The 12,468-nt window shown below is 49.4% G+C and overlaps 1 protein-coding gene across 3 annotated transcripts in view; it reads right to left on the bottom strand.

The window, feature by feature from the left end:
• The window catches only part of ATP9A (ATPase phospholipid transporting 9A (putative)), a 125,877-nt gene that overhangs the window by 59,547 nt on the left and 53,862 nt on the right, over positions 1–12,468 (bottom strand). For all 3 annotated transcript variants that reach the window (XM_026503752.4, XM_026503749.3, XM_026503751.4), the window contains 4 exons: positions 10,776–10,856; positions 9,925–10,000; positions 2,232–2,308; positions 619–779 (listed from right to left, as the gene is read on the bottom strand). In XM_026503752.4, coding sequence (XP_026359537.2) covers positions 619–779; positions 2,232–2,308; positions 9,925–10,000; positions 10,776–10,856 — 395 coding nt within the window. The remainder of the gene's footprint in view (positions 1–618; positions 780–2,231; positions 2,309–9,924; positions 10,001–10,775; positions 10,857–12,468) is intronic.

Raw genomic sequence — 12,468 nt, 5'->3', positions numbered from 1 at the left:
ATCGGGGTACAGTAACCAGTATATCTGATGGGAAAGCTATTTGCAACACACTGCTCTGTGCAGAGAAAAAAAAAGGTAGATTTTATGTAGGGCAGAAAGAATTCCCCCTTTAAAACAGAAAGGCTAGAAAAAATATATGCCAAAATATTAAGAGCACCCATCACTTAGTTGGGAGATTAGAGGTGATTTCGCCACTGTGAATCTTTGTTTTTTCCTCCTGCGACAATTACTTGTGTCATATTTCTAAGAGCGGTGACTCGGCCTCCAGGGAAGGCAGGCGAGCAGCGGGCCTGTGCCACCGCTGCTGTTCAGTCATGGTATTTCCCTTGGAGCGCAGACTCGGGCCCCGGGTCTGTCTCAACGCAGCATCCCGGCGGCCGCCACCAACCTCCTGGGCCGGCAGGTGAGACGGGCTCCAAATGGCATCCCTCGCATGGCGCAGGCAAGGTGACATCTTCTGAGCAAAGACTAGTTCAGGACAGGTGGTTCCGGGAGGAGCTGCACGTCCCCGGCCAGCGCCACAGGGCAGGCCTCACACTCCTGACAGCTCTCCGTCATCGTGCTTCAAAGGGCGCACGAGCAAAGAGAGGAAAACGTCACGGCTCGTGCTCCGCTTACCTGATGGGAATGATGTTGGAAAACAAGAGGAGGAAGCGGATGATCTGGAGGTACCAACGGCCGGCAAAGTGCTGAAGGGCGACCATGACCAGCGACACCACCACCAGGGCACCGAAGAGGATCTTGGTGAGGCAGTTGACTTCCAGGTCGAACAGGCCGATCTGTGGGACGGCGCACAAAGGGGGGCTTGGGTTAGTTAGCTGGCGGGACCCGGAGCCCAGCCGGAGAACTGGTCCGTCCCTGAATGACACCTGCCCCCCGGCGAGACAGTGCGACCCAGCAACCCCTGTACCTGCGGTGGAGAACACTGGGCTCCAGGGCTGGGCTTCCTAAAAGACATCCAAGGGACCTCCCAGAATTCTGAATTTTTTTTTTTTTTAACAAGAAGACTTAGGGGCACCTGGTGTCTCCGTTGGTGAAGCCTCTGCCTTCGGCTCAGGACACGATCTCAGGGTCCTGGGATCGAGTCCTGCATTGGGCTCCCTGCTCGGCGGGGAGTCTGCTTCTCCCTCTCACTCTGCCCCTACTCCCTACCCCCCCACTCATGCTCGCTCTCTCCCAAATAAATAGAATCTTAAAACAACAAAAAAAGAACGATCGAGAAGACTTAGACTTGGAAACACAGAAGCAGGTCACTGCCGCATTTGGTGCTGTGCGCAGCGTGACCTGGGCCATCCTCCGCTGCGGTCTGTACACGCGCTCGGTCCCCTCACTCCTGCAACCGCACCAACACGGATTCGCTGGTGGGACCTGATGTGTGCTACACTCATGAGCACGATTTTCATTATGACATATTTATTTTAACGTGTCTGCAAACAAATGTAACAAGCACACCAAAGCTGTAACTTCACAGAAACATGGCCCAGGGTAAGGCCGAAACATCGAACAAACAGCACTCTGGTCATAAGGATGGTCGTGACGATGGGCGGCGATGACCGGAGGTTGGGAAACACAGTGTTCATTCACAGTGTTGACAAAGGAAATCATTCTGCAGTTTCTGGCTAAGTCTTAAAATCTGGAGGAGGGGTGGGGCTGGGAGGGCGGGTCGTGGTGTGAAACGGGGGAGTGAGAACGGGGGCCGCCAAGGAGGTCGCAGAGCTGCCCCCGCTCGCCATGCCACCGCCAGTGTCCACCGGGGGGTGAGTCTGAGCCCCCCCTTCCTCAGTGGGCAGCAGGAGAACATGGGGCTTCTCAAGGCCACTGGTCGGCTCAGACGAGCCCCCGGAAGCGCTGGGAGCACCGGGCTCCGGGCTGGGAGAGGGACCGAAGGGGTCTGTGCCTGTGAAGGATGCAGCATCTCACAGGGCACGCAGGACGTGCTCATCGGTTTGTCTGCACTTAAGAGCTTTAAATATTCTATGAATTCACACATACACATAGGAATGCATGCTTATGTGTTATACGGACGCGTGTGGAGGTACACACGTGTGCACACACCCCCACACACGTGTGCACACACCCCCACACACAAAAAGACAGTAGGTCTGTATAAACGAAATAACACTGTTAGGTGTTCCTGTCTTTAAATCTAGCTCCTCGCCCACCACAGTCATCAAACTACATCAAGTCGGAAAGTTCGGACGAGGAAGGGCACCCTCTGACCACGTACACACCTTACTGCGGGGATTGGAGGTGTTCATGACACTCCGGAGTTCTCTGCCCGTGTAAAGAACAACACCCACAACAGTACCTGAAACAAGAAGAGCGCAACGCAAAGAAATGTTAACACAGACGACGATCCAGGGCCATGGGCAGCCGTTTCAACTTTGATTCAATTGCAATTAGTATATCCAGTTCCCCGTCTTCCCACCGCTTCCACCAGTTGCAAGCGCTTGGAAGTCCCAGCGAAGATACAGAGTGCTGTCATTGTTGCTGAAAGGCCTACTGCTCAGCGTGGGTCTGTGGGGTCCCCTGGGGGGCCGGGGGGTCGGGAGGTCTGTCCTTCACGCCACCGCCCTCAGAAGCTTCCAGAGGTGCTCAGAACATACCTATCTTCCTACACTATTATGAAAACTTATGAACACGCTCTTCTTAGAGCCTTCCTGCCGCTGCACCTGATTCCTTTAGATTCTGTGTCTAACTAGAATACTGGGGGGCTCTCCGTCCAGAAGACAATTCTTTCCTGAGAACTTCCCCCACCCCCTCTCACCGCCCCCCCACCCCTGCTTAGCAATCTTTCTAAAGGTCAACAATTTCTAGAAGAAAGACAAAAGGCCAGTTAACATTAGAAAAGACACTCAACTTTTCGAATAATCAAAGAAATGCAAAATAAGGCACTTTTATCCCTATTGCAACAACAAAAATTCCACAGACTGATAACATCCAGTGTCTCCGCCAAGAGGGGGAGAAATGGGCCCTGTCGTAACACGCTGTTGGCTGGAGTATAAATGGGAAGAACCTAGTTTGGGGTGGAACTGGTAATATCTATTAAAAATTTACCTCTGTCTCCCCTTTTCAGTGTGTGCCACGAAAACGCTCACCACAGTGGGGAAGACAGACGATGAGGGAGGAAAGGAGAAACAGGTAGTCACGGATGGTGGCAGGTGCCATCGTGAAAATCAGGCGGAGGAACAGCCGGGAAAGGAGCTGGAGAAGACCGCTGGTTGGTACTGGGTCAGAGAAGCGGTCTCTGAGTTCAGCACTCCTAAGCAGGAGCTTGAATCCTGAGAAGGGGCCACCCGGCCAAGCTCTCAGGGAGGATGCCAGGCACACAGACAATCTGGTTTCCGCCGGAACAGTTAACAGCGCAACTCTCCCCCCTTAGAGGGAGATACAAAACTTCGGAGACCTTCAAACAGAGCTGGTCAAGGAGCCCAAGCCCAGATAGAGCGCTGGGACTACGTCTCCCCGACAAAGCCCCGGGAGGAGACACTGAAGTCCCCCCTCCAAGCTTACTGCACACAATCTGGTGTGTCGTCCAGGAAGACTCAGCAAATGGCAGGCCGGGGAGAGCTCTTTTGCTGGCTCCTTGGCGGACAGAGGGCTCTGGTGAATGCAGGCCTGTGGCCACAGCAGATGCTCAGACTAGGGGTGGCCACACGGCCGCTGCACTCGCTCCTGCACAGATGTGGTTGGTCTTGGTCACCAAGGTCCAGGGTTCAAGTGGGTCCTAATAACAAGGGCCCCTGAACAGATCCCCCACTGGCGCTGGCCAACCCTGATGCCTCCCAAGGCTGAGATGAAAATGCCTGCGCCCAAGGCCAAAACCACTTCCTTAAGAGCCAAACGCCAGCCACAGTCACCCAGAGAGAAGCCACACACACGCGTGCGCACGTGCTGCTTTGGTCTATACTGGGCTTTAAAGGTTTTGAATTCATTGCCATCTTTTAAATACAGGAACTTTCATATAAAAAATTGAGAATTCTGGCTTCTCCTGGAAAATCAGAAGATCTGGTGACACTGGGTCCATATTACCAGCAGGTGTCAAGCACGGACACTCCCTTTAACCAGGGGCAGGCTCTCAGCTCATCCTGGTCTCCGCCCAGCCCAATCCACGCCTTCAAGACCTCCTGAGCTGAGCCTCTCTGCCCCTCACTTCCTAAGCTGTCCGCTCCACTGACTCCTCTCTCGCCCTCTGCAGTGGGCAGTGGCCAGTGGACAGAACCCTCTCCATTCGGCCAGCTGGTTTCTCCAAGTCAGACTGCTGTGGTCGGGTGTCACACCAAGTTCTTCCGAACTCTCCACGACAGCACGATCCTGGGGTCAGGGCCTACTCTGTGACCCCTTTGTCCCTGACTGCGACAAGATAAATGCTACCCCCAAAAGTGAGCTTTCATAAATGTTTACAGCAGTTAGACACTGCTTCGACATTCAAGCGTGTGACCGCAGGATGAGTCCCGCTGAACGGGGTCTAGACCAGCTGGACGTTATCAAACCCGTGTGGCAAAGTGCACAGGGCGTGACTGCCTGCTGGCTGTGCCGCGGGGCCACAGACTGATTAGCTAAGGACTGGGGTAGGGGGAGGCAGCCACACGACCAGCTGGAGAGTCTGAGAAGAACCAGGCTCAGAAACACTCAGGCCACCGGCTCTGCCAAGTCCCCAGGCCTCCCCCCATCGCTTCCCTATCTCACCCCAGTGACTCCTCAGCCTAGCAGCGCCAGGTTGGGTTGCCATGGTAACTGCGTCCTCTCCAGATTGATGCCGGCCATGGCAGCTGGGTCCTAAGCTCTGCCTGGCAAGCTTTTTGATTTTTTTAAACTTTCAAGAGATAACAGCGGATTGACCAAAACACAGGGTTAGATTATAAAGAGAAGAAAGAAGTGAAATCTCACAGAATTAAGATGACTAAGGATGGCTGTTTCTTGAGTGGAGCACCAGAAGAAAATGGCTTGCAAATAACTTCATGCTTGCATTAGAATCAGACTGCAGATGACTACTCACTGAGAAGTAGGGGAAACTCAGGCCAGCAAAGGAAACAGTAAATGTCCAGCTTCTCAGACTCACTCCAAAACCTAAGCCCACTGAAGGGCTTGGCAGGCAATGCCACTGGATCACTGGAATCAGCGCTCCCTCTCTTTCCACATCACCAGTCACAAACTTTGAAATCTTTTCTCCCATCTGCAAGATCCCAACCTGCTTTCCACTCTCTTCCTCCCAGGAGAGGCCCTCCTGGGCTGTGTGACCTTAGGCAAGTTGCTTAACCTCTCTGAGATGCCATTCTTCATTCCATTAAATCCCCATTTAATGTTTTGAGACCAAAACAAGAGAATGGCGGCAAAACACTTCGTAAATAAAAAGAGCCTGATAAATAAAAGACTCATTACTGTTCCTCTCTGAGATTAAGGCTGACGAGTCCCTCCACCTCGGCATTCCCACACGGCCATATAAATCGCTTCCCTTTGTACTGATTTCAGAGGGATTTCAGAGAGATGTCCCTGTTTCCTCCCATCTCCTCTGTAATTTGTATTAAGTTTACAGTAAACTACCAACGCCACAAGGGTGGAGACAAGGATTTTCCGGCACGCCACCGCAGCACCAGGACCTAGCAGCAGAACGTGGCAGCATTACTTAGAGACGTCCAAAGAAAGTTTTTGGGGGGGCCTGGCCGGCTCAGTCAGTAGAGCATGTGACTCTTGATCTCAGGGTCATGAGTTCGAGCCTCACATTGGGGAGGAGATTATACTTCAAATGAGATTTTTAAAATCCTATAAAAATTTTTTCAAAATATAAAAATAAAAAAATAAAAGTTTTTTGTTTGTTTATTTGTCTTTGCTGCATGGAAAGAAGGAAAGCAGGCAGGAGAGAAGAATAAATCACTGGAATAAAAACCAGACAGACACGTGAACGTGTATTTATTACTAAAATGTTAATACTGTTAAAACAAGTGCTTAGCCAAACAATTCCAAGCTATTAGGAATCAACGTAACTATTACCCTTGGGGCACCTGGGTGGTTTAGTCTGTTAAGCATCTGCCTTCGGCTCAGGTCACGATCTTGGGGTACTGAGATGGAGCCTTCCCCCCACCCCATGCATCCAGCTCCCTGCCCAGCAGGGAGCCTGCTTCTTCCCCTCCCTCTGCCCCTCCCCCCCTCCTGTTCTCTCTCTCTCTAGCTCTGCTCTCTCTCTCTCTCAAATAAATAATCTTCTTAAAAAGGTAGCTGTGGGGGGACTGGAAGGCAGCGGAAGGCCTCCGGGGGGCTGACAAAACCCTGATTCTGGATGTGAGCATTGGTGCTCTGTTTGGGATTTGCTTACTTTTCTGTATGTGTGCTATCTTTCAGTAAAAGGGGAGAAGAAGAACACCTGCCTGCAAGGAACAGCATGCCTCCCATTTACCTTACTGCCTGGTGAGGAGGTGGGCACTTCCCGGGGGCCCCTGAGCTTCCAGCTCTGCCCGTGCCACATACAGCACAACACGGGGAGTTCTATCCCCTCGTGTTCTGATCTCCGTTCACACCCCTGATTCTACCTGCTGTTCTGCATCCCAAAGTGTGCGCTTTCTCCTTTCACACACCTCCAGTCCCCGCGGGTGGGCTGGACACAGGGCCACATGCACAGATTAGGCAGAAGGGTTCGGAGCTTGGGCTGGAGCCCAGGTAAGGCCCCTCTGCCAGTAAGTTTTCCTAACGTCGCCCCATGAATTCAAGTATTTTCATATGAAACTATATAAACACTCCAAGAAACATCAGTGCATTTTTCTAATTTTCAAGCAGGTAAGATTTTCTCAGCATGTCACAAAAAACCAGAAACCATAAGGGGAAAAAAAATAGGTTTGAGGATATAAAAATTTTAAATTTTTGTGCCAAAATACGAAGGAGATCAGCTGGGAGACAGTATCTGCGTTTACGGTAAGAAACAGAAGGATAATATTCTTAGGATATAAAGAGTTCTTAGAGATCATCTTTTAAAAAATTTTTTTAAGATTTTATTTATTTATTTGAGAGAGAGAGAGAGAGTGCAGGAGCATAAGCAGGGGGGAGGGGCAAAGGGAGAAGCAGACTCCCCGCTCAGCACGGAGCCCCGTAGGGGATTAGATCCCAGGACCCTGAGATCATGATCTGAGTGGAAGACAGACACTTCACCGACTGAGCCACCCAGGTGCCCCAGAAATCATTTTTTAAAGATTTTTTATTTATTTATTCGACTGAGATAGAGACAACCAGCGAGAGAGGGAACACAAGCAGGGGGAGTGGGAGAGGAAGAAGCAGGCTCATAGCGGAGGAGCCTGATGTGGGGCTCGATCCCATAATGCCAGGATCACGCCCTGAGCCAAAGGCAGATGCTTAACCGCTGTGCCACCCAGGCGCCCCAAGAAATCATTTTTTAAATGAACCCATCAACAGAAAAAAATGGGCATCAGACATAAACTCGCGATTCACATATGCATTTTAAAAATACAAAAAAAAAATACAAATGAAAAGAAAACATTTTTAAAAATCCAACTTCACAAATAACTTTAAGATTTTATTTTGGGGACGCCTGGGTGGCGCAGTCAGCTAAGTATCGAACTCTTGATTTCGGCTCAGGTCATAATCTCGAGGTTGTGAGACCGAGCCCCCGCATCTGGCTCTGCACTCACTGTAGAGTCTGCTTGGGATTTTCTCTCTCTCCCTCTGCCCCTTCTCTCTCTAATAAATAAAAATCTTTTTAAAAAATTTATTTTTTTTAAGTAATCTCTGTACCCAACATGGGGCTTGAATTTACAACCCCGAGATCAAGAGTCACATTTTCCACCATCTGAGTCAGCCAGGCGCCCCCACAAATAACTTTTAAAAGGCAAATCGATAAGTTAGATATTTATTCGACGTCTATCAAATGGGCAGAAATTAAGTCAAACAGAAGACAGTGTTAGCTAGAGTGTACGTTTAGGTCAGATTATCAGAAGAAGAGGAAGTTTGCTGGGTGAACCAAAATGTAAAATGTATATGGCCTTTGCCCTAGGAATCCCGTTTCTATGGAAATGTGGATAACATCAATATTTAGAACTTCTCAAAGCACATCAAAGACAAAAACAAAAGACAAACAATATACTTTGAAAAGAGATTTGCGTCACATACAAGATGACAGTTTGATAGTCTCTCTATGAAGCATGCTTACAGGTCAATAAGAAGAAACAAAGTAGGCTGACCAAAACATTAAGAAATGTCTTATATGTAGAAAGATGTTTTCTATATTCACAATGAAATAAACAATACCATAATAACAAGATACCCCCTATGACCGGACAAGAATAGTAACGCTAAGAAACTCCCGCAGGTCAAATACCCACAAAAATCTTTTCAAAAACCAGAAATGGGAAACTCTCACAAATGAATAAGAGAAAGAGAAGAAACAGCCAGTGGGCACAAAAAGTAAGGGGCAAAGGAAGAGACCACACAGACCACAAGGAAAGCCAACCTTCCAGGACTCTAGGAAACGCATATCGAAATACATTTCTTATTTTTCTGTCAAATTATTAAAGATTAAAAGGAATAATGACTTGTTAATAAATGACTTCAAAGTGGGAGAAAAACTGGGAAGGAAGAGTAACCAGTTCTGAGAGACGTGGGTGGATACATGGCAGGGGAGAGGCTCGAGGGAAGAGGGTCTGCAGGGGCTGGTGGGTGCGGCTGTGGGCGTGGTCTCGGGTGCGGGCGTGGCCACGTTGCAGCAGGCAGTGCCTTGTGGCCCACGCAGAACTTTAAGGACCCCTTTCTCACTTCTTTAGTCATCAGGAGGAATTGAGAGACATTCCAGATTAGGGCACAAATACAGGCAGGGAGTGGAAAAGGAAAAATGGCAGAAGACCTCAAGGGAGCCCTCATCTCTATTTGCATTAAGTGGTTCATCCGTGGAGGGTAGGCCGGCGTTTACTTGGTGCTGGTCTGTGCGGGTCATTCCCTTCCCTAGCCACGTTGTATCCCGAGCACCTGTTGTACCGAAGAGCCAGCAAGCAGCATCAAGCAGAAACAGGTTGGCAGGAGGGAAATGTGCCTGATGAGGGGAAAAGGGACCCTCCAACAGCAGAGACAGGAAGTTGCCAGGAGTGTCACTATATGTTAATAATGCATATACTATTACATAATATATGTAACATAATATAGTAACAATAGCTGCACAATCTGTTCTGCTTCGAGCAAAGTGCCTGGGTTCAAGTCCCAACTTTGCCTTTTACCTGCTGTGTGACCTTGGGCGAGTTATTTAGCCTCACTGAGCCTCAATTTCCTCATCTGCAGAATGGGGTAGCGCTGGCACCTTTCCCCTGGTTATGCTGGGAGGGGTCAGTGAAATGGGTGATGCACGTAAAGGGCTCGACGAGGTGCCGAGCAGACTGGTGGCACCCCACTGCGGTCAACCACTGCTACCGGACACACTGCTCAGCCCCTGGAGCCTCTCCTGCTCAGTTTCACCCCAGGGTTCAAAAACTAAAAGACACCCATTTCCACATCATCTCGGTGTTCTAAACACCAAGGCTCCATCTCAGACCCATGGCCCTTTCCTGTGCACGGGGCGAGGGTGGGGGGTGGCAGGACCGGCAGCACTGGCTCGGCAGCCCCCACGGACACAACTTCCGGCCAGAACATCCAGGCTGGCCCAGTTTCTGGGAGAGATTAGAATGTCAATCTCAGGTGGCAATTAAGGGCTATTCCCAGAGTGGACGCTGCCGGAAAGTTCCGCGGCCAGAGCAGCTTCTCTTAGAGACGTCCACAAGCGTCCGAGGGGCAATCAGATGTCAGTGAGAGCCCCTGGAGGGGCAGGAGCAAGTGGAAAACACCATGTGACCGACGGCTAATTTTCCCAACTGACAGATGATTATTCTAATTACACAAAAGGATTTTCTTTCCTTTTCAAATTGCTAACACATTCCTTGGGAAGGGAGCCCTTACCTGACGCAATGACAGTGCCGGCCCAGAGCGTGTTCTCTATGCTCAAGCTCTCGCTGATCGAAGGGTCGCTGTCTTCCTGGAAAGACAACAGACACACATTTATCCACTGAGGTTTTGGCAGAATCCACAGGCTGTTTTCAGCCTGTTCTTCCCAAGACAGGAAAAGAGGATGACCCCTATTTGGAAGCCCCCAGGTCAGCTAGGAGAGAAGGGCCACGCTCCTAAGCCACCGTCCTTGGCATGCTTTTCATCCCCAGGGCCATTTGTGAAAAGGCTGGTTTGTGACTGAAGAAGGACAGGCTTCCAACACTGAAGACATGTCTTACAAGGCAACAGCTAAAATGCAGAAGCAAATCAAACAGAAACAGCCCTTTGCTGGCCAGTCCTATGGCTTCTAGAGAGAGACCATGAATTTAATGTGGGTTCTATAAATCTACTGCCCCAGATTCTTCAAGTAACTGAAATCCAAATTAATTTCTATCCTGAATAGTTGGAAAATGGCTTAAAAATTGTTGACAATGCCAGCTGGGACTTGTGTGAACAGAAGAGGTCATGGATGTGTCCGAAGGGGACAGAAAGAGTACCGGCCTTCACACAACAGAGTTCACGTTAATTCTAACAATACTCGGCTCTACGCTGTTGGGTAATTCGAGCTGTTCAGAGGCCAGAAGAAAGTCCCCATTGTGCCAACCTGAGAAAGTCTATGTCAGCTTTCGAGGTGGGACTTCTTCAGGGAACCTCACCCCTACCTAGAGCAAAGCTACCCCCTGACAAAGCCCTGTCCACACTTCTCCCTAGGTCTCCATCACCAGCGCGCGCTCTCAGTAAGGCAAGATTGCACGGCTACTTACTCTGGTGAAAGTTCCCACAAAGTTGTGAATGTCGATATTTGGCTCTTCTGCGTAGACGTATGATCGAATCTGAAGGAGATCCTGTTCAACAGAGGTAACATGTTGGAGTTAAAACAAAGTCCATGATTGAAGAGATTTCGGGAGGTCCCCACGATTTTTCAGAAGCAACTCTATCTCCCAAACTGCAAGCAGGCTCTCAAAAGTACAGGGAAAAAAGAAGAAAAAATTTTCTATTAAGTTTAGGAGTCGTTCCACACGCTATCCCACGACACCCTGTGTTTCCCAAACTGGCTGACGGCCTAGGTCCCCCTTCTGCTCCATTGCAGTGGCCGAGAGTTATTCATACCAATGAAGACCCGTGCTCAGTCAACGAGTGGTTATTGGGCCCTATTCCGTGTAAAGTCCCGGAAAAGGCAGAGGTTACGTAAAAAGCAAAAAGAACACCTCTCGCCCATTAGGATGGCTACCATCAAAAGAGTACCGGCGAGGACACGGAGAAACTGGAACGCTTGTGCACTGTTGGCAGGAATGTAAAATGGTACAGCCACCATGGAAAAGAGCATGGCGGTTCCTTGAAAACTTATACACAGAATTACCGTACGATTAGCAATCCACTTGCTGGGAACTGAAAGCAGGGTCTCAAAGATATTGTACATAGAATGTTCATAGAAGGATTATTCACAATCACCGAAAGATGGCAACAAACCCACATGTCCATCGATGGATAAATGGATCAACAAAATGAAATGTATCCATACAAAGGGATATTGCCCAGCCTTACAAAGGAAGGGAATTCTGACACAGGCTACCACATGGAGGAGCCTTCGGGCCATTACGCTAAGTGAAATACACTGGTCACAAAAGGACAAATACTGTATGATTCCCCTTAGATCACGTCCCTAGAGCAGTCAAATTCGTAGAGACAGAAAGCACACTGGTGGGTGCCAGGGGCTGGGCAATGGGGAATTGTTGTTTGATGGCTACAGAGTTTCTGTTTTGCAGGATGAAGAGCTCTGGAGACGGATGGTGGTGAGGGTTACACAACAACATGGATGTGCTTAACACCACTGAACTACACACTTAAAATGATAAAATGGTAAATCTGATGTGTATGTTACCACAGTAACAAATTGGGAAAAAAAAATTTCCCATCAGGTGATCAGGCAAATCTGGACCACAGTTCTCCTTGGCTACAGGGGCCTGGAGGGGGGTGGAGGCTACCAGCCGCCCCCACAGACAGGGCCTGAGGCCTCTACTAACTAGCTAGGAGGCCCCATGTACAGATGTGTTTATTCTGTGGCCTCTATGTACTAATAAGAAAAGGCCTCAAGGGGCGCCTGGGTAGGCAGTCAGTTAAGCGTCCTACTCTTGATTTTGGCTCAGGTCGTGATCTCGGGGTGGTGAGATCGAGCCCCACATCGGGCCCTGTGCTCAGTGGGGAGTCTGCTTGAGTTTCTTTCTCTCTCTCTGCCCCTTCTCCCTGCTCTCTCTCTCAAACAAATAAATCTTAAAAAAAAAAAAAAAAAAAAAAAAGGCCCAGAGACACATTCAAAGTAGACAGGAGCAAAAGTTGCAGAATCAGAAATACAGTGTGATCTCATATATGTGTGAGCTCCCCCCAACAAGTTCACAGCTGTACATTTGTGGAAAGTGTGCTGGCAGAGGTCTGGGAAGATCACCACTGACTTTACGT

The sequence above is a fragment of the Ursus arctos genome, unplaced genomic scaffold (genome assembly GCF_023065955.2).
Source record: "Ursus arctos isolate Adak ecotype North America unplaced genomic scaffold, UrsArc2.0 scaffold_16, whole genome shotgun sequence".
In the NCBI taxonomy this organism is placed as follows: domain Eukaryota; kingdom Metazoa; phylum Chordata; class Mammalia; order Carnivora; family Ursidae; genus Ursus; species Ursus arctos.
Note: the sequence above shows the minus strand (reverse complement) of the source record. Positions and strands in the feature narration are given on the sequence as shown.